Raw genomic sequence first — 25,478 nt, 5'->3', positions numbered from 1 at the left:
CAAACGAATCAGTAGCTAAGACACTCAAAATTTCATCAATTTGTAAGTAAAACAGAACTCCAGGAGATATCAAGAGTGTCTATGGAAGGGCCAGGGAAGAACATAACTACTCACGAAGGAGAGTAGTGGAAATACACAGGGAATGGCTGATAGAGAAATGGCACAAAGTACTTTAGAAGTTTAGCAGAGGTAACTCTTGCAGAGGCTTTTTTAAGAAGCAAGAGTGTTAACCCACTTGCCACTGCATCACCCAGCTGATAAAATTGCCCAGTATGGCTCTGTCACTTGAAGGGTAAGGGTTAAAAAGGGCAATAGCTGCACTATGAGATATGTGAATTTCCAGGAGCTTTCCCTCACTCTAAGCATGAACAAGCAGGAGTTCAGATTAAGCCTGACTGTTGTTCTTTCCATATTTGGTCTCCAGGTAGGCATTTATTGGCATGTCCTCAGCATTATGAACACTAAAGTGATCATGGCTATGTTTTTAAATGAATACTATAAAAGAACAAACCATTTTGTGATTTAAATTACTATTGTTTACTCTTACTGATTGGCTGTTTGAAGACCATTTATTTCAAGGCAAACTTATATGGGCAACAATTCATGGTGGCAATTCATGTTGGGAAGACCAGCAATAACACAGAGAGAGTAACAATTTCACTGGATTCCTCCCCCAAGCTGTAATATGTATTTGGCACTACAGGTTTTTTCTTTCCCAAATGTTGTACCTATGGACAGAGATGTAAAATATCCAACCAGATCTTGATTACAAATTTGCAGGAATACTGAAAAAGGTAAAACTATTATTGCCTATACAGGAAAAAGGAAAATCATGTTTTTGCACTCAACCATCAATCCTGCTTCAGGTACCAGAAATATGTAAGTAGATGGAGGCTGAAGAGAATGAGTTGCCAAAATAGGGACAAAATAAATATGGTTAGATCTTTAAGTCAAATGGCTAATCCAAAGCTGACAAGTGTCTGTAGAATGCATACAACAAAAAGCGAGAGGGAAATTTACCAGGTTAAAAGGAAGTATCAGACAGGAGAAAAAAACCCCACAACAACATTGAGGAAGAGAAATGAAATAGAAAGACAAATTTTCTTACGATAAGAATGCATTAGCATTAGTCTCATACAGCCTCCCAGGGGACATGGCCTCAGCTCCATAGGCTGGCTCATTAAAAACTAGAAAACAACCTTGCGTTGCAGAGAGACAGACTAGGTGAGCTAATAGGTCTTTTCTCTCTTCCAGCTTCCATGACTCCAAGATCATCTCATTTACATAATGACTATTCCTATGTCCTTCTGTAAACACGGATGACCAAAGATTATTTTTCCACTTTTTAAAATAAGGAAGTAAAACACTAGAGGCTTCTGGTTGAAAGCTCCTTAATTAATTCTGTTATAACCCCAATGGTTCCCAAGTGTCATATACAAATATTAAGACTAATGAGTGTAGATCCTTTATGTTATTTTCTTGGTTATGCCATGGGTTTTCATAAGTATTCTAAACTTCATTCTTGAACATTCCAGGTGAAATTGAGATTATTAGACAAATAGCATTCTATACAAAAATCAAAACATAGCTAAACAATGTTTTTTGTCGGCCAACCCTAACCCCAAATGGTTAAATTATCACCAATTTACAACTGTCTTTTAAAACATATTTATCTTTACAGGCTGTCCTTTTTCACATTCTAGTTTCTACAGTTGTCTTTGAGTTGCTCCAAAAGACCATGTATTTAATTGAATGCAAAAAATGAAGTAATTTACAATGAGGTGTCTAGAATAACGGATCAGAAATATTCCTTTGAGAAGGATGGTATGTTTTATTTGTTCGCTTCTAGTTTTCTATGTACTGTACTTTAAAAAGGAGCATACATCAGCACAGACAATGGCTTGCCCTGGCTACTGGATCCTGGCTCTAGTGGAACCTGTCAGAAGCAAAGGGAGCTGGTTCTCTTTCTGACCACAACTGAACACACTAACCTAGGAGAAACTTTGTAAACTCAAACACAGGAAGGCAGAGAGAAAGAGACGGCATTCTGTGAACCGACAGCAAGTGCACAGAACAGGGCACTCCTGGGAAGAGCTAGTGGGAGACATTCAGCCAGCCTCAAAGAAGCTTTCCACAAGGGCACCAGGGATCACACAGATTTTGTAGCTACCCAGGCCACTAGCAGTTGATGGAGTGAGAACATGAGTAAACAGACCTGTTCAACAACTCACCAGGCAGGGAAATATGTATATATTAATTTGTAAATCTCCTTTTTTTCTATTTCATCCTCTCCAGTACATACAATTTCCCTTATTTCAACAAGTAATCAGCCTAGTTTGTGTTAAAAAAAAAAAATGAAATCTTGTATTATAGTTTAAAAACTTCCCTAGCGCACTGGGTATGTTCTAAGGTTATGCACTTAAGGAAAAGAGTGCAGACGCAGCCACCTCAAGGTTGCATACGACTTGAAGCTCTTGTAAAGGGGAATGGGGCAGTTAATTTCCTCTTTTTTCATTCCTTTATCTAAGTTCCAGTTAAGTTTATGTAATCTAGTGGCACGTGCATGACTAAAGGGAGACAATGCAGCACTTTTTAACAGACTGCATAAAACCAAGATATGAAACGGCTGATCTGCTGCAGACCAGGGCAGGCAAATGTCAATAGAAGCACTGTGAAACCCTGCAACAGAGGAGTATGGCATTTCCTAGAATTAAAAAGTTACTTCAAGTTGAGGCAAAAGAAGTTACGTCAATATGAAGGCAAAGGCTGGAGAGAACAATCTGCCAGTAATATTACTAGATGGTCATGAATAGGTAACGACATTCGTAAAATGCTAAGAAGTAGCACTTCTTGGCCAAATTAGATACATCTCTACTGTTTCCAAATCACTCCTTTCCAACTCTATGAAAAATGCCACGCTCATCTCTTATTACCTAAACCTTTAATCTTTTCCCCCTTATAATACGAAGAGCTGTTTTCTTTTCTTACTATAAACATTTGGTTATCCTAGTAACTACTGTGCTAGAAGCAAGTTGATTTTAGATATGTAAGGCCATTACAGCTATACAATTGTCAATTATCAAATCTCTTTACTTCTGTTATCCAAGTTACCTTCAGGAGCAAACACATGACAATTGCAAGGAATACTGAAAATAAAAATAAATCATGTATTTATCTTTCTGGTTTTGAACTTTCAAGTGTTACAGATAAAACAATAATGCTGCATTTCTTTTAGAATTTACCACATCGTAACACTCATAGCCACTGTTGCATTTGACAACTTGGGAAAGATTTCCGAAACAAACATTTAAGTGTGAATGCTTAACAGACAGGGTATTGGGTTTAGTGGATAAGATGAGTGATCATAACACCATCACTTCAATTTCAGCACCGACAAAGCCCATATTATAATTCACATCATAATTTTGTATTATAGCACTTGATAAAACAAAAAAAACCAAACCTGCAAAACAAACCTCAGCAGGTTGTATTTATATTTCCAAATGACTGCTGTTTCCAAACCCAGCTATTCAGGCTATTTCTGAAGATCAAGATCATTAACAACTGTGTTTTGAGCTAGCTGGATGCAACTAAGTGAGGAAATGAAGCTCTCTCACTTGCCCTTACACCACCTGCTTACTGTCCTCCATGCTTTGCCTGGCAAAAGCACGAAAGCAAGAGAACTGTGTTGTCCAATGTTCTACTCATTTTAGTCAGAGCTACCACAGAAAAGAGACTATATCCTAAAACTGAAGAGACAATTACTTCTATTAGTGAGCTCCTTATTTGTATCAAGATGGCATAAAAATGACATTGTTGAAAGTTAATGTTCTTTATCAGGACAAAAAAATATATTTCTTAAACATTAAGAAATGTTAGTGCATAGAGAAGCTGTTACCTTGGTGCAGATTATCTTCATACTATGCAGTCTGTCAAGTGATTCCTGAGGATTACCTAGGTACTGAGGAAGTTCGGCATGTAAAATTCGCAGGGAGAAAGGAACCATGGAACCTAGAAACATCATTAATTTTATTAAATGTGTTTGCTATAATGATCAATTTGTGATTTGCCTACATTACACAAGATATTTTGGTGTATATAACACAAAGTTCATTTAATCTTCATATCTTTTTATTCTCCTAATGAAAGATGTGGAAGATAAAAAAAGCAGCAAACCTTTTCTCAGGTATTATGTGACGTATTGTAAAATGTTTTCAACAGGTAGACACACATGTAACCACGACCAAGGCGGCAAGAAAAAGGTGCACCTAATTCAAATTTTCAAAACTAAGTTGTGCACAGAAGTACAATGTTTCATTAAAGATTTTTATAAACTAATTAAAATGAAGGATTAAAACAATGGAAGTTTACTCAGGTTGCATCTACATCACTCCTAACTTTTATAATTCTGCATATTTCACAAGCAATGCAGAAGAAATAAGATTAAATTACTGGCCTTAAAAGCATGCTTGCGAAAAAGTTATATAACCAGGGCATGTAAAACCACATCTACGTAACCCATTTCCATATAAAGCTGATATGAAGGGCCCCTCTACTACAAAAGAAAAAAAAAAACCAAAACAGAAACCAACATGAGTCAAAAGAAATAAAACATAAAAACAGTACAATGAAGGACAAATAATACTATTATAATAGACATACGAAATATAACAATATATCAAGTCCCCTGGGAACTTAAAACATATTACAAAATATTTTGTTTCTTTTTTCTACAAATGTCATAGGTTTGTGTAAAGGTCTGAGTCCGTTCTGCTGTGCAGAGACCATTCCATTGCTCTAACGATGACTTTTAGTCTGAGTTTTACTTCATTAATGTTAGCTCTTCCACAAAGAGTTACTAAATTACTCCATACTGTGAGACTTACTCTTCATAAAGATGATGTATTTTTTGTATCTTCTGGTTTATTGAAAACATCAAAGAACAGGTAAAGAATTTTAAGCAGTATTTGGGGAGAAAAAAATTTCTTCTTTTTCAAGTTAGTTTACTTCTATCTTTAGTACAGTATTTACCAAAGACCAAACCCTCTAAGTTTATGACCATCTGGGCTGACTTCAAGAGCAGTTTCAGGAGCTTTAGGGAATCCTAGTGTGTGCAACGCCTTGTTTTCAGATTAACTGCATATCTTGATAGACAGACAATACTACTGAATATAAAACTAAATGCTACTATCAAAAACAAATCAGAGGTAGCATAATGGGGAAATAGGCCTTGCTACAGTCTCAATATTTCAACATATTTGCTTACTTCAGACATATTCTAAGGGGATTTCCCTCTCAAGTCACGTCTTAGAATGGTTAGAATTGAAGAGACCTTAAAGATCATCTAGTTTCAATCCCCCTGCCACTGGCAGGGACACCTTCCACTAGACCAGGTTGCTCAAAACCCCATTCAACCTGGCCTCTTGCCTCATCTTTTCTCAAAAATAGGACTCAGAAGCTTTTTAGAAAGATTTCTGCACCTGTTTTTAACAGGCTTGCACATCAAAGACGTAAATGCTATATACAGTGAGTCACTGCTTCTAGACATTTTTTAAAGGTTGACAAAATTTTAATCACAGAACTCACTAATTAAGACCTACAGAGTAAGCCACTTATATCTACATAAATTCTCTTTTGCCACTGCAAACTGTTCCCCATGGCTTATATGACTGCTGTGCTCCTGTAACAGATGCACAGAAGGGTTTCATGCACCATCATATATGGAACAGGGATTAAGAAAACAAATCTGCCTTTGAAAATCTAATAAGAGAAGTATAAAAGGTTACTTGACCAGTAACAAAAGATGTAAAATGTTTTATGTATGTATCTTGACACATGTTAGGTATGTACCTAGTAGGACACAAGTGAAGATGCACGGTCAGATCATGGGGGGTGAACAACAATGAAAAGGAAGGTGCAAATAATATAAGCGTAATTCCATGTCACACCACCACAGAAAAATTGCTTTGTAGACACACTGCGAACTTGCATCTGGTTCCACCTCTATGACCCCTCTGGCGCCCAAGTTCTAACTCCACCTTCTATCGGTAATCTTGCGAAACAAATTAAGCAGTGCCTAAAATCAGACAGTTTAGTACTGTTCTTTTGAAGAACGTAGCCTTAATTTACTGCTAACACATGAACCACGCACCTACTGCTACACTCTACAGGATTTCTAAGACAAAGGTAAAAAAAGGAAAAGTTTTGTTCATAAGCAAAGCTTTGGAAAATCTGAAATATAGAACAAAAGTAATCTAAAGTTTTAGCAGCATTTTTGGTTAATGACTGTGTTGTAATATTTTCAACTCTGAACAAGCTTGTATCATCACATTCTCTTGTAAAATGCAGCAAAAGGTCAACTCAATAAATACTCATACCGAGAATCTGAACTGGTAACAGAACAGCTCAGTGTACAGATAGACGGGTATTTAATGGAGCACAGATGAAACGTCTTACATTATCAATTTTAATTAAATTGTTTTGTAAAACGCTTTTGGGGACTGCATATTTTGTAAAGTATTGATCTTACATATTGCTGAATGAAGCCACATTATTATGATCCATTTGAGGGGAAGGAATAACCCATTACCAATCTATATTGTCAGAAGCAGTATCAGAGGATGTCAGAATGATGAATGCAACTGAAGGCTAACTGAGGCTCCATCAGAATCTGATTTATTTGCTATCACAACTAAGACCTTACTTGTAAGACATTCAGAACTGTATTACTTCAAAAGGTACTTTATTAATGTATTATTTCTCAACCACTCAGTATTTCCTTCATACCATGTGACCAAAATGCATTCCAGTGTGATCCTGAGTAAGTACATCAAGTGTGATGGCAGATCTCTCACACAAAAACAGAAGAAAGCTGGCCCACGGTGTAAGGGTAGTCAGTGTAGTGACTTTTCAAACCAGATTTATATTACTGTTTCACACAGAAGGATCTAAAACTCCAGCATCTGTTTCCTCTCTTTCTTTTTGAAACTCATGACATAACTAGTATCCTGCAAGAAATTTTACTGTTAAGCATCCAGCATATCCATCCATTAAATCTCTGTTACTTGCTGCTTATTAAACAGGCTGCTAACTTTATTTAAAATCTCAGAAACACCAACTATTTCTGCCTTCTTCCTCAGTTTCCATGTAATCCTTCTGAATAGCAGAAGTTTTTTGTTAAGAAAGCACGAAATGGTACACATGCTCTCACACAAACGTGGTAACTGATGAAAATGGAAGAGAAAAGAAACAAGTTTTTACCACTGGTAAGGCTGTCTTACCACTCCATGTAAACAGTATTTTGTAACAAGTCAAATCAGATGAGCAAATTGCTCATAAGAAACCTGCAGCACTTATCCAAGCCACTCATCCAAACATATTCCTTAAATACTGGTTTTAAAAAAAAGAAAGAAACTTTGTGATTTTTGGTTAAGTACATTTTCCCAGAAGTAAACTTTTTAGTTAAGCGTTATGAGGTATGGATAATATATCTAATTCAGTTCCTACATTAATAAACTGATTTTCTGGTGCTACTTAAAGTGCTAATACAATTTACGTAACACTTCTCTGGAAAAAATACATGGTAGTAATAGAAAACACATGTAAAGATACCTGTTCACCAAAATATTAACCCCTGGTTAACAGTGTGTAAAAATTAACAACACCACACCCCCCACGCCCCCCAAGTTCTCTATTACTGTATTGTCTCCAGCATCCAAAATCCAAATCTATAATTTTCTCAATCTAAGAAAACGGAACAATGATCTTTGAATTTTTCTGACACACAATTTGTCAAGAAAGAGCCTGAGAGAAGCAAAAGCAAGTTACCAAAAATCTTTTCACAGGGTGGATGGTTATGAAACTTCTTTCTCAGAGGACTCAGCAAGGTGACCTGCGTACCATGGTGGAAGAGAACACTGTGAGCATAATGGGTTGGAAATGTGGCCCTGCAGAGAACTTCATGGGGTGAATGGGAGACGAAAAAGGCAAAGGCAAACCATAATATGAGTCTTGCGAGTCTTCAAAGCTACATCAATTCAGAGATAAAAAAGATAAAAATAAAGCGAATTACAGAAAGCGTTTGGAACAGTTAACTCTGAGCTCACAAAGAATTTTGCTCTGAAAAACAGGACATGCATTTGTTGTTCTGCGACATCACAGTATCACGTTGTATCAGAGGCACATCACTCAGCATTTTTCGGCCGAAAGAAGAACAGTGCAGAGGAGCCCATCCCTGTTGCTAAAAAATATATGACAGGAAAAGAAATAGCACACAAATTTACAAAAGCACAGCTTCCGCTCTGTCTTGCAAGACAGAAGTTTAGCCTTCTGATAAGTATTCCTTAGCGTTTTCACATGAAGATGGTGACAAATGAAAAGAGTTGAGATCTAAAAAAAGGTGTGTCTGAGATTTTAGAAAACTCTGTAATTTTCATTTTACACTGTCTAGGTTAAGAAGAAAACAATTGGGAAGAGGTAAACAACATTTGTTGATGACTCCAGTAAATCAATAATAATAGTGTTATGAAGGTCTGAAAGGCAGGTTGTAGAATTCACAGTACACGATTTCATTAAAAAGCAGATTAACAGCAGGAATAAAAAAACCTATACTTGCCTCAATAAACAGAGTTACGCTGGGGAGGGGGGGGGGGGGTAAACAACAAACTCCCCAAACCCAAGAAAATAAGACTGACTACATGAACACTAAGCTGTAACAGAGATATATGTGCTGCTGTTTAGACTGAGAATGACATTATATTGTCTGAAAGGTTTCACCTAATTTCTTATTATTAGGCCACATATTTAAGACACACAGTGTAACACACATTTCTTTGTAACAGGTTCCTACACAAGCAGGCATGTAAATTCCTGTGATATACCACTATATAAACACTGGATTTTGGCATGTGCTCTCCTTGGCAAAACTGTTTGGAATCAAACCTATGTCCTCCATTATATTTCACTCAGTACTGAATTTAACAAGGCAACACGTCAAGGAAATGTTTTAAACAAGCACCATATCCTGTAATTAAAATGTTTACTTAAAAGCACAGGAGAATGGATTTTGCTCTCTACCTCATATTTAGATTTCTAAAGATGCAATGCCCCCTGACACAGCAAACCCACGTCAACTAAGCTTAGATGATTTCAATAAAAGGCAGTACCCTACAATTACTGTTCTGTATTGAAATTTTAAGTTAAATAAGTCTTATGCTAGCTTGATATTTTACAGTTGACCTCTGTTGCTCCTCTTTAGAGGTTTCATAATAATGTTATTTATAAAAAAATCATAATGAAAAAATGTTTTAATTTTAAGACAATTCTTTTCTTAGCTATCACTTCTAAATACATGGAGAATTTTTTCCAAAGAATATGACTTCTGATTGTCACTTTGGCATGAATTAATCTCATTCATATATATATTATCAGCATACAAAAGACAAAACTAAAAGGTGAAAAAGGCTTGCTGAAAGGAAAATGCATCCTCTGAAAGCATGGGAACAGATGGAATAGATAGTAAGATCAGGTAGAATTTTCTAAGACCATAGATTTCAGTTTCTATATCTTTATGAACAGCTGCACATTTTCATAACTGTCATAACATAAACATCACCTCATGTCAATCAAATTCAAACTGCAGCCCTCATCTGCAGCCCTTTTAGAGCAGAAGAAAGAGAATTCCAATGGCCAGCCATTTTATCTTTGTATTTTCTTGTTGCAAAATCAGTAACCAGAAATGCTTTCTGATCTGCCTTCTAGAGCTTATTCAACAAATCTCAAATACCAAAAAGCAGCAGCAGGGCAAATTATTATTTACTGAAAATATAAAGTGGGATCTTATAGCAGTAAAAAAACCGAAGACAGAGAAACAAACCCTTCCTTCACTGGGTAAAAGAAAAATATAGAAAATCCAGTTTCAGAAAGATATTCTGCTCTATACATGCATATACACACAGGGATGTATATCCTTGCATTTATATGCACATACACACTCTTACATACTTCTGCAAAAGTGTACTTGTACAATTTATAAGGAGATTTTTAAAAGTGATGGTTCAGTAGTAGCTTTGATTCTGAATCTTGCTGTCAATTAAAAGTACACTTAAAAAAAATCCAGATTTGACAGACCAGTTTCCAAGCTTTTGTTTATTACTTTCATTCCAGAGAGACTGAAGAAGAGGTAGGAGCCTGAATGTTTGTAATCATTGAAAGAAAAGGTTTTGAAAATTTTACCTGAAATTGCATGTTTCTATATACTTCACAATTTAATTGCATGTGACCTAAGAACATAGATACTATGAATCAAGATCTGGTTTTGAAAGGTTTCAAAATTTCAGTAACCTGGAGTTACTTGCACTGAAGCAAGGAAAACATAAGAGAAAGAATACAGAAAAACCCTGCAACAACTGCCATACCATAAAGACATCACCCCAAATCTTACCTACTGGTAACTGTAGTTAGGCAGAATTTAGAAGTGAGCTACTTGCTCACGTTTAAGAAATACTACATAAAGCTGGTACTGTCTAGAGCAGACTACATAGCCTTGGGAAAGAAGGGACAATTAATTATTTTAGCAGCACTCTATCCCCTTAAAATTATACATACATTTCTTAAGACTAAAATATCTATATGAGTTAGGAAAAAATTGTATTTGCAAGTCTGACAACCCTGAGTAGCCAACTGGAACTGCAACACTTAACTGATATTTATTCAAGTCGTATTAGCTGATTCCATAGGTAGAAGGTAGCTCTGAAGCAACAGAACAGATAGCAAATTTAAAGAGACAACAGAGGTACAGAGTACTGTAAATAGTAATTAGCAAACCAGTTCCTCTAGAGGCTTTAATATCCTTTTTACTGTCCACATAAGCTTGAATGAAGAACTCTTCCAAGCAACTGTCAAGACTGAAGCAGTCTCATGTGGGGCTGTAAGTTCAGGCACAGCAGTATTTGTGCTAACATATGAGAAAACCAGTACCACATATTATAGAACCATAGAATGATTCAGGTTGGAAAGAAGACCATCTATTTTCATCCCCCTGCCACAGGCAGGGACACCTCCCACTAGACCAGGTTGCTCAAAGCCCCATCCAATCTGGCCTTGAGCACTTCCAGGGACGGGGCATCCATAACTTCTCTGGGCAACTGGTTCCAGTGCCTCACCACCCTCAAACAATGATTAGGATATAACAATGATTGAAGTCTTTGATTTTTTTTCTTCTGTTTTCCTGCAAAATTTATGAACAGATAGGAGCTCTCTATATGCTACAATTTCTTTAGTCTATGCATTTCTTCTTTCTGTTTTTACCTTGATTATTCCCTTTTGCCTCCCCCCACGCAACTATTTTTCTTTTTTCCCCACACCACTTCCCATCCTGCCACAGTTCTCCCACTAACCAAAAGTTGATGAGGATGAAAAAAACCAAAGGGCATTTCATTTATAGCATCATCCAAAATAACGCTGAGAAAACAGGAAAGGAAGGTTCAGCAAGGCTGCCTCCTACTAGCATAGACAAATAGAAGAAAAGAAAGGAATGGCCAAGCATAGCTGTAGAAGAACCACTATGTTTACTATGAAAGCATATAGGAGAATTTCCCCAATCCATGCCTGTCCTCCTTATGGCATAGGCTGATATTTAAAAGCAGGACCAAGCTTCAGTGAGCAGGTAGACCCTGGAGCTGTACCCAGTCCTCTGCACTACACACAGTCCAGATATGCCTTCTGTGGGTATTTGAGAAAAATTCTGGATGAGTGCTTTCACAGTAAGCACAGCGTCTCTGTGTCAGCAGACATATGACAAGTTTCCTATTACACCTTTTTGCTATTTTATAAGCTTATTCAATGTGACAATAGTAATAGTAATTTATTATATTTCACCTTAGACATCAGCACTGAAAGCCTGTTTACAACATGAGTTTCAATGACAGTAACAGACCACATAAGACAGGATTGCTTCAGGGGGATCTGAATTTCAAAACTGAATATATGAAATAAATTAAGAGCACCGCTTGAGTAAATAAGGGCACACAAAAAATAAAATCTCACACATCCGACTATTTTTTGTACCATTTTTTTCATGTATTTCTGCTAAAACTTCTAACTACAATGGATATTAACAAAGTCGTAAAAGTAATACAGACCTGGTGAAATATGCTAAAACAATAATTGTGATGTCTAGACTTGCACTACTTTGAGAGAAATAGATGGGTTTTATATATTTTATATATATATATTTAACTGTCACTATCCAACTGAAAGTGTCAGCCTATTGTAACACAGTAATGTATCCCTGGGGTCACAATAGAGCCACACTTTAAAAAACCCAACACTTGTGCTACTTGATGGGAAGGTGTACAGTATGAAATCAGTTTCTAGAGCACATACAACTAAATATTTAACAATATGTTCCTTATTTAGGCACTTGCCACCAGACAACAGAAGACTGATTTCATGGTAGAAAAATACAGATGACGCTGTATCACCATGAGGAAAATGAAAAGGGGAAAGGGAAAAAAAAAACCCCACCCCCTCCCTACACATATAAACCTCTGGTCAGGGGAATAAAAGTCCTATTTTCACTTGTACACAGTTTTGTTTTGGGTTTTTTTTCCCCTTTGTAATTCAAAATAAATTATTGTCAATTATTGCAGCTTTAGAACACTGATTTTGGTAGCATTAACTTTTCTATAACTTATTGGTCTATTAACCAGAAACAAGACCAAATTATCTCATAAAAGAATGAAATAGCATTTTAATGTTCCATTTTAATTGTTGGCTCTCACTCTTTCAGAAACACATCAGCATTACCAACAGAAAGGACACCTCAGGTTAGCCAATCTCTCACGAGAGAGTGTATGAAGCATCATGAGGAACACAGAAACAAAGAATATGAATAGAAGTGTAAATATACAGACAGAATCTCAAAAAAAAAAAAAAAAAAAATCCTGATATCCATTAGTCATGAGAATGATGACAAAAATCCAGACTTATATACCTCACAGTACAACGGAGATGTGCAGGAAGCAATTTCCTGACCTAAGTACAGACCTACCAGAAGACAAAAAATGGTATATAAAAATCAGACTTCGCTCGCAGATGAATTTAGAAAAAATAAATGTGTAACAATAATATAAAGATTTCACTAGAAAATGAGAATTGTATGCTGTGCCCCATATGAAACAGGAACGATCAAAGAGGAACTTACAGGCTGATAGAAGGATCCCAGCAGATTCCACCCCCCAGATAGTGCATACTACAAGCAATGGAGATGACTGAAGAAAGAGACCATAGAAATCAGGAAAGGAAGACTTCAGAAAGATTAGAACTTACAGCCATGAAGATGACAACACTAGTGGGACCCTTGCACAGCATGGCTGCAAACGCCATACAAAATCTTAGGATGAAACATTAGTAGCGTTGCTGGGAGAGAAACAGCCTTGGGAGAGCTTCAGACTAAAATTAAGATGACCGTGTTGGCCACGTTAAGATAAATTAATGGACAAACCATCTTCCACTCCTATACATTTACTTGGACTTTAAATTCTTTGAGGTATATTTGTCAAAGATTAATGGATGAGGGACTATCCTCACCGCTGCTCAGGTATATATGCTTTCCTTCAAGCATAAAAAACACAGAAAACTTTCTAATTCATTACATTTCTTATTATGAATATTTTGAATACAAAGAAATTATGCAAAATATTAGATGTTTTACAATTAATGTGTACATTACTTATATCTACACTGTCATTTATTAAATTGATTTTTAAGTGCTTACTCTGTTTATATACCACGGATCAAAATTAAAGTGTTGAAACAGAACTGTTCCTTTTATGCTTGTTACACCACAAAATGATATGTAAAATTACCAAACAGCAGTGGATTGTGCATTCATACTAATACAATCAAAATACATGAATGATTTATATCTATTTTATTATTAAAATTAGCTGGTTAAGGATGCATGTATACTAAATTCCTTTATCCATAATCCAGCACTGCGTAATTTAATGCTAGCCAGAAGAGAATTGCTTGTTCTTTCCCACATCCCTGCAAAGAAGCATATCTCTCTCTCCTTGAAACTACATAAGGTTTGATAGCTATTCCTACATCTTCATCACACTGTATTTCTATCAGATAAATACAACCAGCAGGTCAGCTCCATGCAACCTTGATCATATTTTCCTTACAGATCATCAGATTATGATTCCACTTGGTATGTTCAACAGTTAAAAACGAACTGAGGCATATAATGATGAAATAGAGTATTTTCCTTATGCTCACCTTTTTACCATAGATACCTTCATAATTTGTACGAAACAGCTGCACTGGTCAACTGGTTGCTACAAAGACAGTTTGGATCCAAAGCTCAGTCACAGGATGGGAGCCTGCAACAGCTGGCTTGACTGCCCAGAACCATTGCTACCTATATGCTCTGTGGCACGAGGAAATGCCTCAAACACTGACATGACCTGTGAGCATTTTTTTGCTTAGGCACAATAATTTGTTTTTAACACTGAAAAAGATGTGGAAATATGCATATGGCCTGGGGAAGACTACTTCTCCTGAGCAGCACTGTATCATGTGCACAGCTGCCGAAAGATAACCAGATCCAAAGAGCTGCCCAACCTGATGACCAAAACCTTTCTTGCTCTTAAAAATAACATAGTTCCTTCTCAGTGGATTGAATATATTCAAGACAAAACAGGAAATTTTTGCCTGTGATTGCCTGGAAGATGGCAAGTAAAGTCAGAAGGACTTGTTCTAGGCAGTTCATATTAGCCTTGTTGGCTATAACTGATCTCCATCACTAAACAGATGAAAGTGTCTTCTGCAAAAGATCCTGATCATTCTTGACACCAACTTCCTTTCCTCAGCAACCTCAAAATCTCAGTATCTTTCTAGGTTACTCCTCTGAGACTTCCAGCATCTTGTGTAACATAGACTGCATTTTTGCAGAGAGCAGCGCTGCCTATTACAACTGTTACAATTTTATTATACATTGTGGTTCAAATATGAAAGCCAAAGAACAGTACAATCACTCGATGATGTACTTGCATCAGAGTATTTTATTTCTATATAACAGATTTAGAAAAAATAGATTTTTAAAATAGCCTTAACAGGTGTGACACTGCTCTTAGAAAGAGCAACTTCTCAAATCCAGACTCCTGGAGGACTAGAATACCCTGGGTAGTGGAACTATGTGGTTAACCTATAGGCTATTTGGAGCAGTGGGAAGTAGTGCATTTGTAACTCAAGACAAACTGCTTATAAAGAATTGTGGCTGGTGGTATCTTTTTTTCCTCTTCAGCAATGGGATATATAGTAAATTACTGGTTTTTATTTAGTGTCAATTACTAAGCAAACAATATTACATTTAACCAGTAATTTTTATTAAGGAAAATTATTAAATTAGCTCTACTTTTTTGTACATCCTACAATCCAGGAAAGAAGAAAATAACACCTGCATTAGCATGTGCATGGACACATGAATGCTAAAAATAGCATACTGATAGTACCTGGATGAATATAAGAGGAAAAGCTTACATATTCTGTTTCCACAAACTCTCTCATCACCTTTCACAACTTGCTTCTGGCTAAAATGAACTATTCAAGTTTGGCTTTTTTTTTTTTAAATCACAATACCCTAAGAAACAAACTAGTTTATTATATTTATTTGTTAAAAACATTCCTCTTTCAAATCAATGCTGTATCAGCATCATGAAATACATTGCCTACCTATACTGTGATGGAATAATTTTACGCCTTATTGTTACTTCTTATCGCTACCTTCATAACACAAACAACACTTTAACATAGTAATCAATCATTTTCTTCTGGAGAACCAAAACTCACGAATGCTTTAGAATTAAAAAAAAACCTTAACCTATTATTTTATAATGACTGGCAGAAAGAAAAAGCAAAAATCAAGTATCTTACCTTTTCGTCCAGGGTATACATGAGGGTAATACTCATAATAAAGGTCAGGCTGGTCTAAATTTCCAAATGGTTCAAATTCCATTTCTGCATTTTGGAATAGATTCAGTTTTACCAGCAGTGCTAGTCTCACAAACCACAGCTAAAAATTAATACATATGAAAAGAAGGAAAAGACAAGTTCTGTTATTAGCTTCAACAACAAGCTAATCAAATACAACTTCAACTTTCTAATTTTTTCTGATAAAGTTGAGTAAAGAGTGTCTGTGTCACTAACTGATAAGAATCAGGAGCATATTTACATGCTGTCATTGAATGCTTTTCATAAGATTATTAAAACAAAACACAGAGGACTGATACTTTAATTGTTTGTAAAGGTATTGAGATTTTGAAGTTTAAAAACTAGCTTACTTCAAAATTAGAACATCTAAGTTGAATTAGCATGTACGAATTATCAAACCGGTTTTTAATCGTTTTTCCAATTTTATGCAATTCTTAAAATCTGTTATGATTTTGGTGGAATTCCATGAGCTTCATACTTACTAGGGCCAGAACCAAGCACTGTCATCGGGCCACATTTTGTTCAGTAAAACGCTTGCACGCTTTCACGAACCTTTACTAATTTATTATTTTCTTATCATCACAAAACATACTTCTAACATTTGAAATCTTACTACAATGTTCACAGTCTAGATAGTGTCCATGAACTTTAGCACGAGTCTTCCAAAATAGCAAAGCATATTTCTCTTTTCTAGTGTGACTACCTTTAAAAAGTGTCTACTTTTTTATGTGAAGACCTACTTTATATAAGCAAACAGAAATAGTGACTTATTAAAATACTTTAATAAGCTCAGGTTTTGGGTAAAAATTACAAAAAGAAGTTTGATCATGTTAAAAAAATATGTTAATGTGAATATTGATGAAAAAAATGACAAGGGTGTATCTTTAAACGTACCTGTAAAGAATCTGTTGTATGGTTAGTAGGCAGTCCACTTTTTTTATAGCCTTGACCATGGGCAGTTAGAAGCCTCCCACACAAGTCAACTGCTGCCCTCCAGTTTTTACTGCTCTGGGAAGAAGAAAAGTGTAAGTAGCAAAATCATAAAGTCCCTAAAATGCACAACTGCTTATTTTGCCCAAAGCAACTACATGTTCCCATCAGTAATAACAACAAGGTCAGGAGAACTGGCCGGTGAGAAGCAGAATGTCATTTGTCAAAGCTGCACATCTAATTAGGCAGAAAGGGAAATCGAGCATTAATATTATCAGATCGCTAAAACAAAAGGATATGCACAACACCATATGGAATTCTAAACTTAAAGCTACATCATGTTTGCTAATATACTTGAGTACACTGTAATATTCAAAATTTTGTTTTCTCCTCAAAACAATAAAAATTGCTGGCCATATTTCAATAATCACATCCAAGTTCTTCTACTGTTATAAAGTATTTAATGCCTATTCCTACCTCACTGACTTCAGTATTTCAGATTATAACCCCTAGTACAGTTTATTTAATGAAAATAGACTTTGCTAACATTGCCCAGAACACAGAATTCCTACTAATTAAGATCAAAGAACAAGAAACAATATAATGCAGCAACCAATAAAAACAGAACAACAGCAATTGTTTTACCTATAAAATGTACTGAATTTCCATTGCATGGCTAACTTCAAATATTCTTTAACACATTTTTTTAATTCATTAAAAAACCCCAACATTCCTAGTTAAACAAGTCAAACTACCTTGTCATATTGTCATTCTACTAATGTTTCTGCCTTGAATACGCTAATACAGCCACGTATATAGCTAACACTACCAAAAACTTCAAACACAGACTGATGTTTCTCAGGTTTTAAGCCATCATACTTCTCTATCTCACAGAAGAGTTTTTCAAGAGACATGTATGCAGCCGGTCATTACAAAACAAATGTATCTTTTTCCTGAAAGTAATATTTTTTCATACAGTTTCTTAAATACATTTTAAAAAATGATAAACGTTATGATAAAAGAAAACTGTCATGTTGTCTGGCAAAACGTAAAGGAATAGAATGTATTTGTATATGCCTGCAAAGTTCAGGTACTCATCTTGAACTGGCATTTTATTAAATTCCCTCCAGTGTTTAGAGTTTAGAAAACTTGTCAATGCAGCAACCAACTACATAAAAAAAAACCCCAGTGGTAACAGCTGAAGTTTTCATACTCTTTAGCCCCCATTTTGAGATCACCATGCACTACCTACCTCATCTCTCTCCCCTGCATTGTCAAATCCCAGATAAAAATTTAAGATTCACCTGGAAATGCAGAAGTCAGCTGCCAGCAAGTCCACAAAGCAGCATAGCAGCTTCTGAGATGTCTATGCTCTTATGGAAGAGCAGGAATTGATAATGCATTTATAACATCCTTCAACATATAGCTGCATCAACTTAGAAAAGCAGAAAGACACTGACATGGTTTATGTGAAATTTATTCCTCTTCTGCAGTGACAAATTAATTTCTTATTATCCTTACTACAGAAGCGTACATGGACTCTAAGACCAACTTTTCCTCCCAAGTGAGAGTTAGGATCCAGAAATAATAATGGAACATTTGTGACAAACTTAGATGCTACAGTTTTTTAAATTCCCTTTCAGTCATGGACAGAAAATATTTTTCCTTTATAGAACAAGACTGGCAGGAGAAGCAAGTCTGATAGTCATCGTAAAAACAGTCTTTGCTGGAAAATGAAACATAGTATTCATCATTATTTCAAAATTAGAGATGCCTGCTGGTCACTGAGCATAATTCTCTGTGGAAACTTAATAGAAGGCTGCTGGCAGTATAACTTAATTTGAAATTAGCAGGACACATTACTGTCTCTGGCAAATTGTACCAGACTTACAGTTGCCAGAGTTGCCAGCCCACCAGAAATCTTTACCCCGTTATCTCAAACACTCCACAAATCCTTGCAGGTCAGTCACGTTCACAATTCCTGTGGTCTACAGCTGCACAGTCTAAACAACCCAGGCCCCTTGTTCCTGAAAGTAATAGGGATGAATTTTGTTTGTAAGTCGTAAGTAGAGGTTCAAAGTAAATATGGATACTGCAGCTTCAGATATAGCATCAAAAATACTGAAGAATATTCTCAAAGAATAAAATAATTCTGTGATGATCAGGACATGGTCATCCAGCTGCAATTGTGTGAAACATTATTTTTTCCTAAAGAAAATAGTCTCAAGGAAATATTAGTGCCAAAAAGCTCACTAATACCATATCAGCCTGGCAGAAGAGAACTTCTCTCCACACATGACATTGGCAAGTTTTTTTTTTCCACGGAAAGTAGAAAGCTGTTCTTTTAATGAAGCCACCAGCTTGTGCGACTTCTGTGGTTTTTGCACACTACTAGCCCAGATGATTAACTTGTGAAGGGATTTTTTTTTTTTAGTCCATATAACATAACTCAAAATTAAAAAACCAAAACCCAAAGAAAAAACCCCAAACGTTTCAGGACACACACTAAAGCTAGGACAAGCAGATAAGCCGATGTGTTGCACTCAATAGACGATGTGTTGCATTATTCCTTGCAGAACTACTCTGTTTTTCACAAAATCAGAAGAGGTCCCACGGGAGTTTTACATACAGATGGGGAAACTGCATAGTAAACCAGGTTTCAAGTAAAAAGGATTTCTGGTTTTCTTTAAGAACGACAGAACCAGCCCAATATATTTTCATCTTTTGATTGAACTTCTTCAGCTGAGATTTGAATACAATGACTCTAGGTTTAAATCAGAAATGTAGACAGTATTTCCAGGATTTTGTCAGACTATTATCCCATAGAAGCAGGAACTAAAATTTAACGTAGCTTGAGGTGATAAGACTTGTGTGACACAAAGTACAAAGCCCCTCCCCTCCTTTATTTTTCCTCTTTCTAGTGACAGCTTACCTTGCATGCAAATCTGACATGCCTTTTTTGAAACAACTATAGTACATTTACTGTCTTACTGCTGCTTTTGATTTGACCTCCAACCTAATCAAATACTGTATCTGCAGCTTTAAGAGCCAAAAATTACAGCATAAGGTGATCAACTCTCAACTCCTCATTTTACTGACTTACATTCCACCATTTTCAAAAGAAGAACCTGAATAAGGCTATTGTGATCTCCTTTTATTAAAAGCAATAAAAGAAAACAGCCTAAAATCATCTGAAATTGAGTTAACAATTAGTTACAAATTCTGATAAGTTCACATTTAAAGATCTGGCAATGCTTCTAGTCCATTTGGTCAAAGTAAGTAACTGAGATATTCAGTACATCCCAATGCCTTCAAGTAAGCTTATTTTCTACAAAAAGAGATGAATGGAAGGAATGGGAGGTAGTAGAAAAGAATTCTAGTGACTAAAAATAGAATGGTATTAGTTCAACTACAAGAACAGCACTGAAGATGTTGTATTGTTTAGATTCAGAAATGAAGTGTCGTGGTTTGAGCCCAGCTGGTAACTCAGAACCACACAGCCGCTCGCTCACTCCCCCCCCCCCCTTCTTCCTCCCCCCCGCTCCCGGAGGGATGGGGAGGAGAATGGGAAGAATGCAACTCCCACGGGTTGAGATAAGAGCAGTCCCGCAACTAAGGTATAACACAAAACCACTACTGCTACCACCAATGATAATAACGATTAGTGAAATAACAAGGGGAGAGGATACAATTGCTCACCACCCGCCGACCGATACCCAGCCCGACCCGAGCAGTGATCTGGGCCTTCCGGGTAACTCCCCCCGGTTTATATACTGGGCATGACGTGCTGTGGTATGGAATACCCCTTTGGCTAGTTTGGGTCAGGTGTCCTGTCTCTGCTTCCTCCCGGCTTCCCCTCCTCCCTGGCAAAGCATGAGACTGAGAAAGTCCTTGGTTGGAATAAACATTACTTAGCAACAACTAAAAACATCGGTGTTATCAGCGTTGTTCCCAGGCTGAAAGTTAAAAAACACAGCACTGCACCAGCTACTAAGAAGGAGAAAAATGACTGCTGCAGCTGAACCCAGGACAGTATCCACCCCTTATTCCATACCATTCACGTCATGCTCAGATCCCACATCTCTCAGCACACCATCACCCCTGTCCCATATATACACATATATATATACACCCACACCCACACACAGAGAAAGATATCGTTCCCTAGTCCATGGACCAATCCCTGTAAAATTGCTGAACTCATCCAGTCCATGATGTCAGGTTCCATCTCTTGTAATAGTCTTTCAGGGCAGGAGGGACGGTACATAGTGTTGGGTTGTTGCCTGCTGATGATACCGCCAAACTCATCTGGTCACTGCTGAGCTTGTCTGGTTTCCTCAAAATTCATTCTTTGTTGAGGTGATGATCGGAGGGAAGTCAGGGTCAATGGCTGGTGACCTGAAGATATCTAGCTGGTGGGCTATAAAAGTGTTATAGAGCAGGCAACAGCGTACAATTGAGTTCATTGGCTGTTTTCCCCCAAAATCAAATCCCCTTGAGGTACACATCGGACTTCCCCATCTTCCCGCATTACCCACCAAGTATATCCAGGTCCCTGAGCAAAAGCAACCCCACGAGTGGGTTTGCCTTTACCTGAAGCAGGAATAACCCAGACTGTCTTCCCCAACAAATTCTTTATGTGCACCACAGGAACTTTATCCCCCTCTACAGTACGTAAAAGTTCTGATTGGGCTGGGCCAGCCCTGTTGGCAGATCCCCTACTGTTGACCAACCAGGTGGCTTTTGGTAAATGTGTATCCCAGTGTTTGAAAGTCCCACCACCCATTGCTCTCAGTGTAGTTTTTAACAGCCCATTGTACCGTTCGATTTTCCCAGAGGCTGGTGCATGGTAGGGGATGTGGTATACCCACTCAATGCCATGCTCTTTGGCCCAAGTGTCTATGAGGTTGTTCCGGAAATGAGTCCCATTGTCTGACTCAATTCTCTCTGGGGTGCCGTGTCGCCACAAGACTTGTTTCTCAAGGCCCAGGATAGTGTTCCGGGCAGTGGCATGGGACACAGCGTATGTTTCCAGCCAGCCGGTGGTTGCTTCCACCATGGTAAGCACATAGCGCTTGCCCTGGCGGGTTGGTGGGAGTGTGATATAGTCAATCTGCCAGGCCTCCCCATATTTGTACTTCAGCCATCGTCCTCCATACCAGAGAGGCTTTAACCGCTTGGCTTGCTTAATTGCAGCACATGTTTCACATTCGTGAATAACCTGGGCAATAGTGTCCATCGTTAAGTCCACCCCTCGATCACGAGCCCATCTATATGTTGCATCTCTGCCTTGATGGCCTGAGGTGTCATGGGCCCACCGGGCTAAAAATAATTCACCCTTATGTTGCCAATCCAAGTCCATCTGAGCCACTTTAATCTTAGCAGCTTTATCCACTTGCTGGTTATTCTGGTGTTCCTCAGTGGCCCGACTCTTGGGTACATGAGCATCTACGTGGCGTACCTTCACCACCAGGTTCTGCACCCGAGCAGCGATATCTTGCCACAATGCAGCAGCCCAGATGGGTTTACTTCTGCGTTGCCAGTTGCTCTGCTTCCATTGCTGCAACCACCCCCACAGGGCATTTGCCACCATCCATGAGTCAGTATAGAGATAAAGTACTGGCCATTTTTCTCGTTCAGCAATGTCCAAGGCCAGCTGGATGGCTTTCACCTCTGCAAACTGACTCGATTCACCCTCTCCCTCAGCAGTTTCTGCAACTTGTCTCAGGGGACTCCACACAGCTGCCTTCCATCTCCGATGCTTTCCCACAATACGGCAGGACCCATCAGTAAACAAGGCATATTGCTTTTCACTCTCTGACAGTTCATTATATGGTGGGGCCTCTTCAGCACGCATCACCTCCTCTTCTGGTGACATCCCAAAATCTTTGCCCTCTGGCCAGTCCGTGATGACTTCTAGAATTCCTGGACGACTGGGATTTCCTATTCGAGCTCGTTGTGTAATTAGTGCGGCCCACTTACTCCATGTAGCATCAGTTGCATGATGTGTAGAGGAGACCCTGCCTTTGAACATCCAGCCCAGCACAGGCAACCGGGGTGCCAGGAGGAGCTGCGCTTCAGTTCCAATCACTTCTGAGGCAGCTCGAACCCCTTCATAGGCTGCCAGTATCTCTTTTTCAGTGGGAGTGTAGCTGGCCTCGGATCCTTTATATCCCCGACTCCAAAAGCCAAGGGGTCGACCTCGAGTCTCCCCTGGAGCTTTCTGCCAGAGGCTCCAGGTAGGACCATTCTCCCCAGCTGCGGTATAGAGCACATTTTTCACATCTGGCCCGGCCCGGACTGGTCCAAGGGCTACTGCATGAACTATTTCTCGTTTACTTTGTTCAAAGGCTTGTTGTTGCTCAGGGCCCCATTTGAAATCATTCTTCTTCCGGGTCACGTGGTAGAGAGGGCTTACAATCAGACTGTAATTTGGGATGTGCATTCTCCAGAACCCCACAACACCTAAGAAAGCTTGTGTTTCTTTCTTGTTAGTTGGTGGAGACATTGCTGTTATCTTGTTGATCACATCTGTGGGGATCTGGCGGCGTCCATCTTGCCATTTTATTCCCAAAAATTGAATCTCCTGTGCAGGTCCCTTGACCTTATTCCGTTTTATGGCAAAACCGGCCTTCAGCAGGATTTGGATTATTTTCCTCCCTTTCTCAAAAACTTCTTCCGCTGTATCACCCCACACGATGATGTCATCAATGTATTGCAGGTGTTCTGGAGCTTGCCCCTGTTCCAGTGCAGTCTGGATCAATCCATGGCAGATGGTAGGGCTGTGTTTCCACCCCTGGGGCAGTCGGTTCCAAGTGTACTGGACGCCCCTCCAAGTGAAAGCAAACTGTGGCCTGCATTCTGCTGCCAAAGGGATTGAGAAAAATGCATTGGCAATGTCAATTGTGGCATACCACTTGGCTGCCTTTGACTCCAGTTCATACTGAAGTTCTAACATGTCCGGTACGGCAGCACTCAATGGTGGTGTGACTTCGTTCAGGCCACGATAGTCTACTGTTAATCTCCACCCTCCATTAGACTTTTGCACTGGCCATATGGGGCTATTAAAGGGTGAGCGGGTCCTGCTGATCACTCCTTGGCTCTCCAGTCTGCGGATCAGCTTATGGATGGGAATCAAGGAGTCTCGGTTGGTGCGATATTGCCGCCGGTGCACTGTTGTGGTCGCAATTGGCACTTGTTGTTCTTCGACCTTCAGCAACCCCACAACAGAAGGATCCTCTGAGAGACCGGGTAAGGTGGACAGCTGCTTAATTTCCTCTGTCTCCAAGGCAGCGATACCAAAAGCCCATCTATACCCTTTTGGGTCTTTGAAATACCCTCTCCTGAGATAGTCTATACCAAGGATGCACGGAGCCCCTGGACCAGTTACAATGGGGTGCTTTTGCCACTTCCTCCCAGTCAGGCTGATTTCAGCTTCCAGCATAGTTAACGCTTGGGATCCTCCTGTCACTCCAGAAATAGAAATGGGTTTCACCCCTTGATACCTTGATGGCATCAGAGTACACTGTGCACCGGTATCTACTAGAGCCTTATACTTCTGTGGGACTGATGTGCCAGGCCATCTGATCCACACAGTCCAGTAAACCCGATTATCCCTCTCCTCCACCTGGCTGGAGGCAGGGCCCCTCTAATAGTGATCACAAAATTCTCCACTTCTGTCTTGTAGAAAGGGATTAGTATTCCTTATCACAGGAGCTGGAGTAAAATCAGCTCTTTCGCTCCATCTGGGAAACTGCTCGCCAGAGACTGGAGCAGCAGCTTTCCTGGGAGGATCATCCTTGACCATTGTTCTCCTCTTCAGTTCACGCACCCGTTGCTCCAGAGCTGAAGTAGGTTTTCCATCCCACTTTCTCATGTCTTCTCCATGATCCCGCAGGTAAAACCATAGGGTGGCCCGTGGCGTGTACCTCGTATATTTTCTTTCTCGAGCAGTAGGGCGCCTTCTGTTGATAGCTGAGACATGGGTTGGTACGCGTGGGGAGCTGGATAGATCGGATAAATCGTCTCTCCATTGTTTGAACTCCTGGGACAGTTTTTCCACAGCTGAAATGATGGAAGGGGTGAGATTGTCTTCGAACTCTCGGAGTTGACGAATCAGGCAATCCACTGTTGGTGATACTCCGTCATTCCAGGTCATCGATGCCAATGTGTGGGCATATGATGATGGCGCACTCCGTGTAAGTTTCCGCCACATGGGTCGTGTACATTCGACTTCATCTGGGTCTACGGATGTGTTCCTGGAATCCGGCCTACGATAGATCATCTCTATAATGGCTGATTCCCTCAGGGACTGGATGCCTTTCTCTATCGTGGTCCAGTTGGCTGAGCGATTCGTAATATCGTCTTTGTAGGGAAACCTTTCCTTCACAGCTGCCAGGAGCCGCCTCCAAAGACTGAGGGCTCGCTTCTCTCTTGCAATCGCTTTGTCAATTCCTCCTTCCTTAGCAAGTGATCCCAGCTGCTTGGCTTCCCTACCTTCTAGTTCATGACCGTCGGCCCCATTGTCCCAGCACCGGAGCAACCAGGTGACA

General features: G+C 38.8%; 1 protein-coding gene across 2 annotated transcripts in view; it reads right to left on the bottom strand.

Moving 5' to 3' along the window:
• The window catches only part of TRAPPC12 (trafficking protein particle complex 12), a 61,012-nt gene that overhangs the window by 21,794 nt on the left and 13,740 nt on the right, over nucleotides 1-25,478 (bottom strand). For both annotated transcript variants that reach the window (XM_030490923.1, XM_030490922.1), the window contains exons 4-6: nucleotides 16,891-17,004; nucleotides 15,940-16,078; nucleotides 3,899-4,011 (exon numbers count right to left, since the gene is read on the bottom strand). In XM_030490923.1, the coding sequence (XP_030346783.1) occupies nucleotides 3,899-4,011; nucleotides 15,940-16,078; nucleotides 16,891-17,004 (366 nt within the window). The remainder of the gene's footprint in view (nucleotides 1-3,898; nucleotides 4,012-15,939; nucleotides 16,079-16,890; nucleotides 17,005-25,478) is intronic.

This window comes from Strigops habroptila, chromosome 6 (genome assembly GCF_004027225.2).
Source record: "Strigops habroptila isolate Jane chromosome 6, bStrHab1.2.pri, whole genome shotgun sequence".
Taxonomy (NCBI): Eukaryota; Metazoa; Chordata; class Aves; order Psittaciformes; family Psittacidae; genus Strigops; species Strigops habroptila.
The sequence above is the reverse complement of the archived record's forward strand: the minus strand, read 5'-3'. Positions and strand labels throughout refer to the sequence as shown.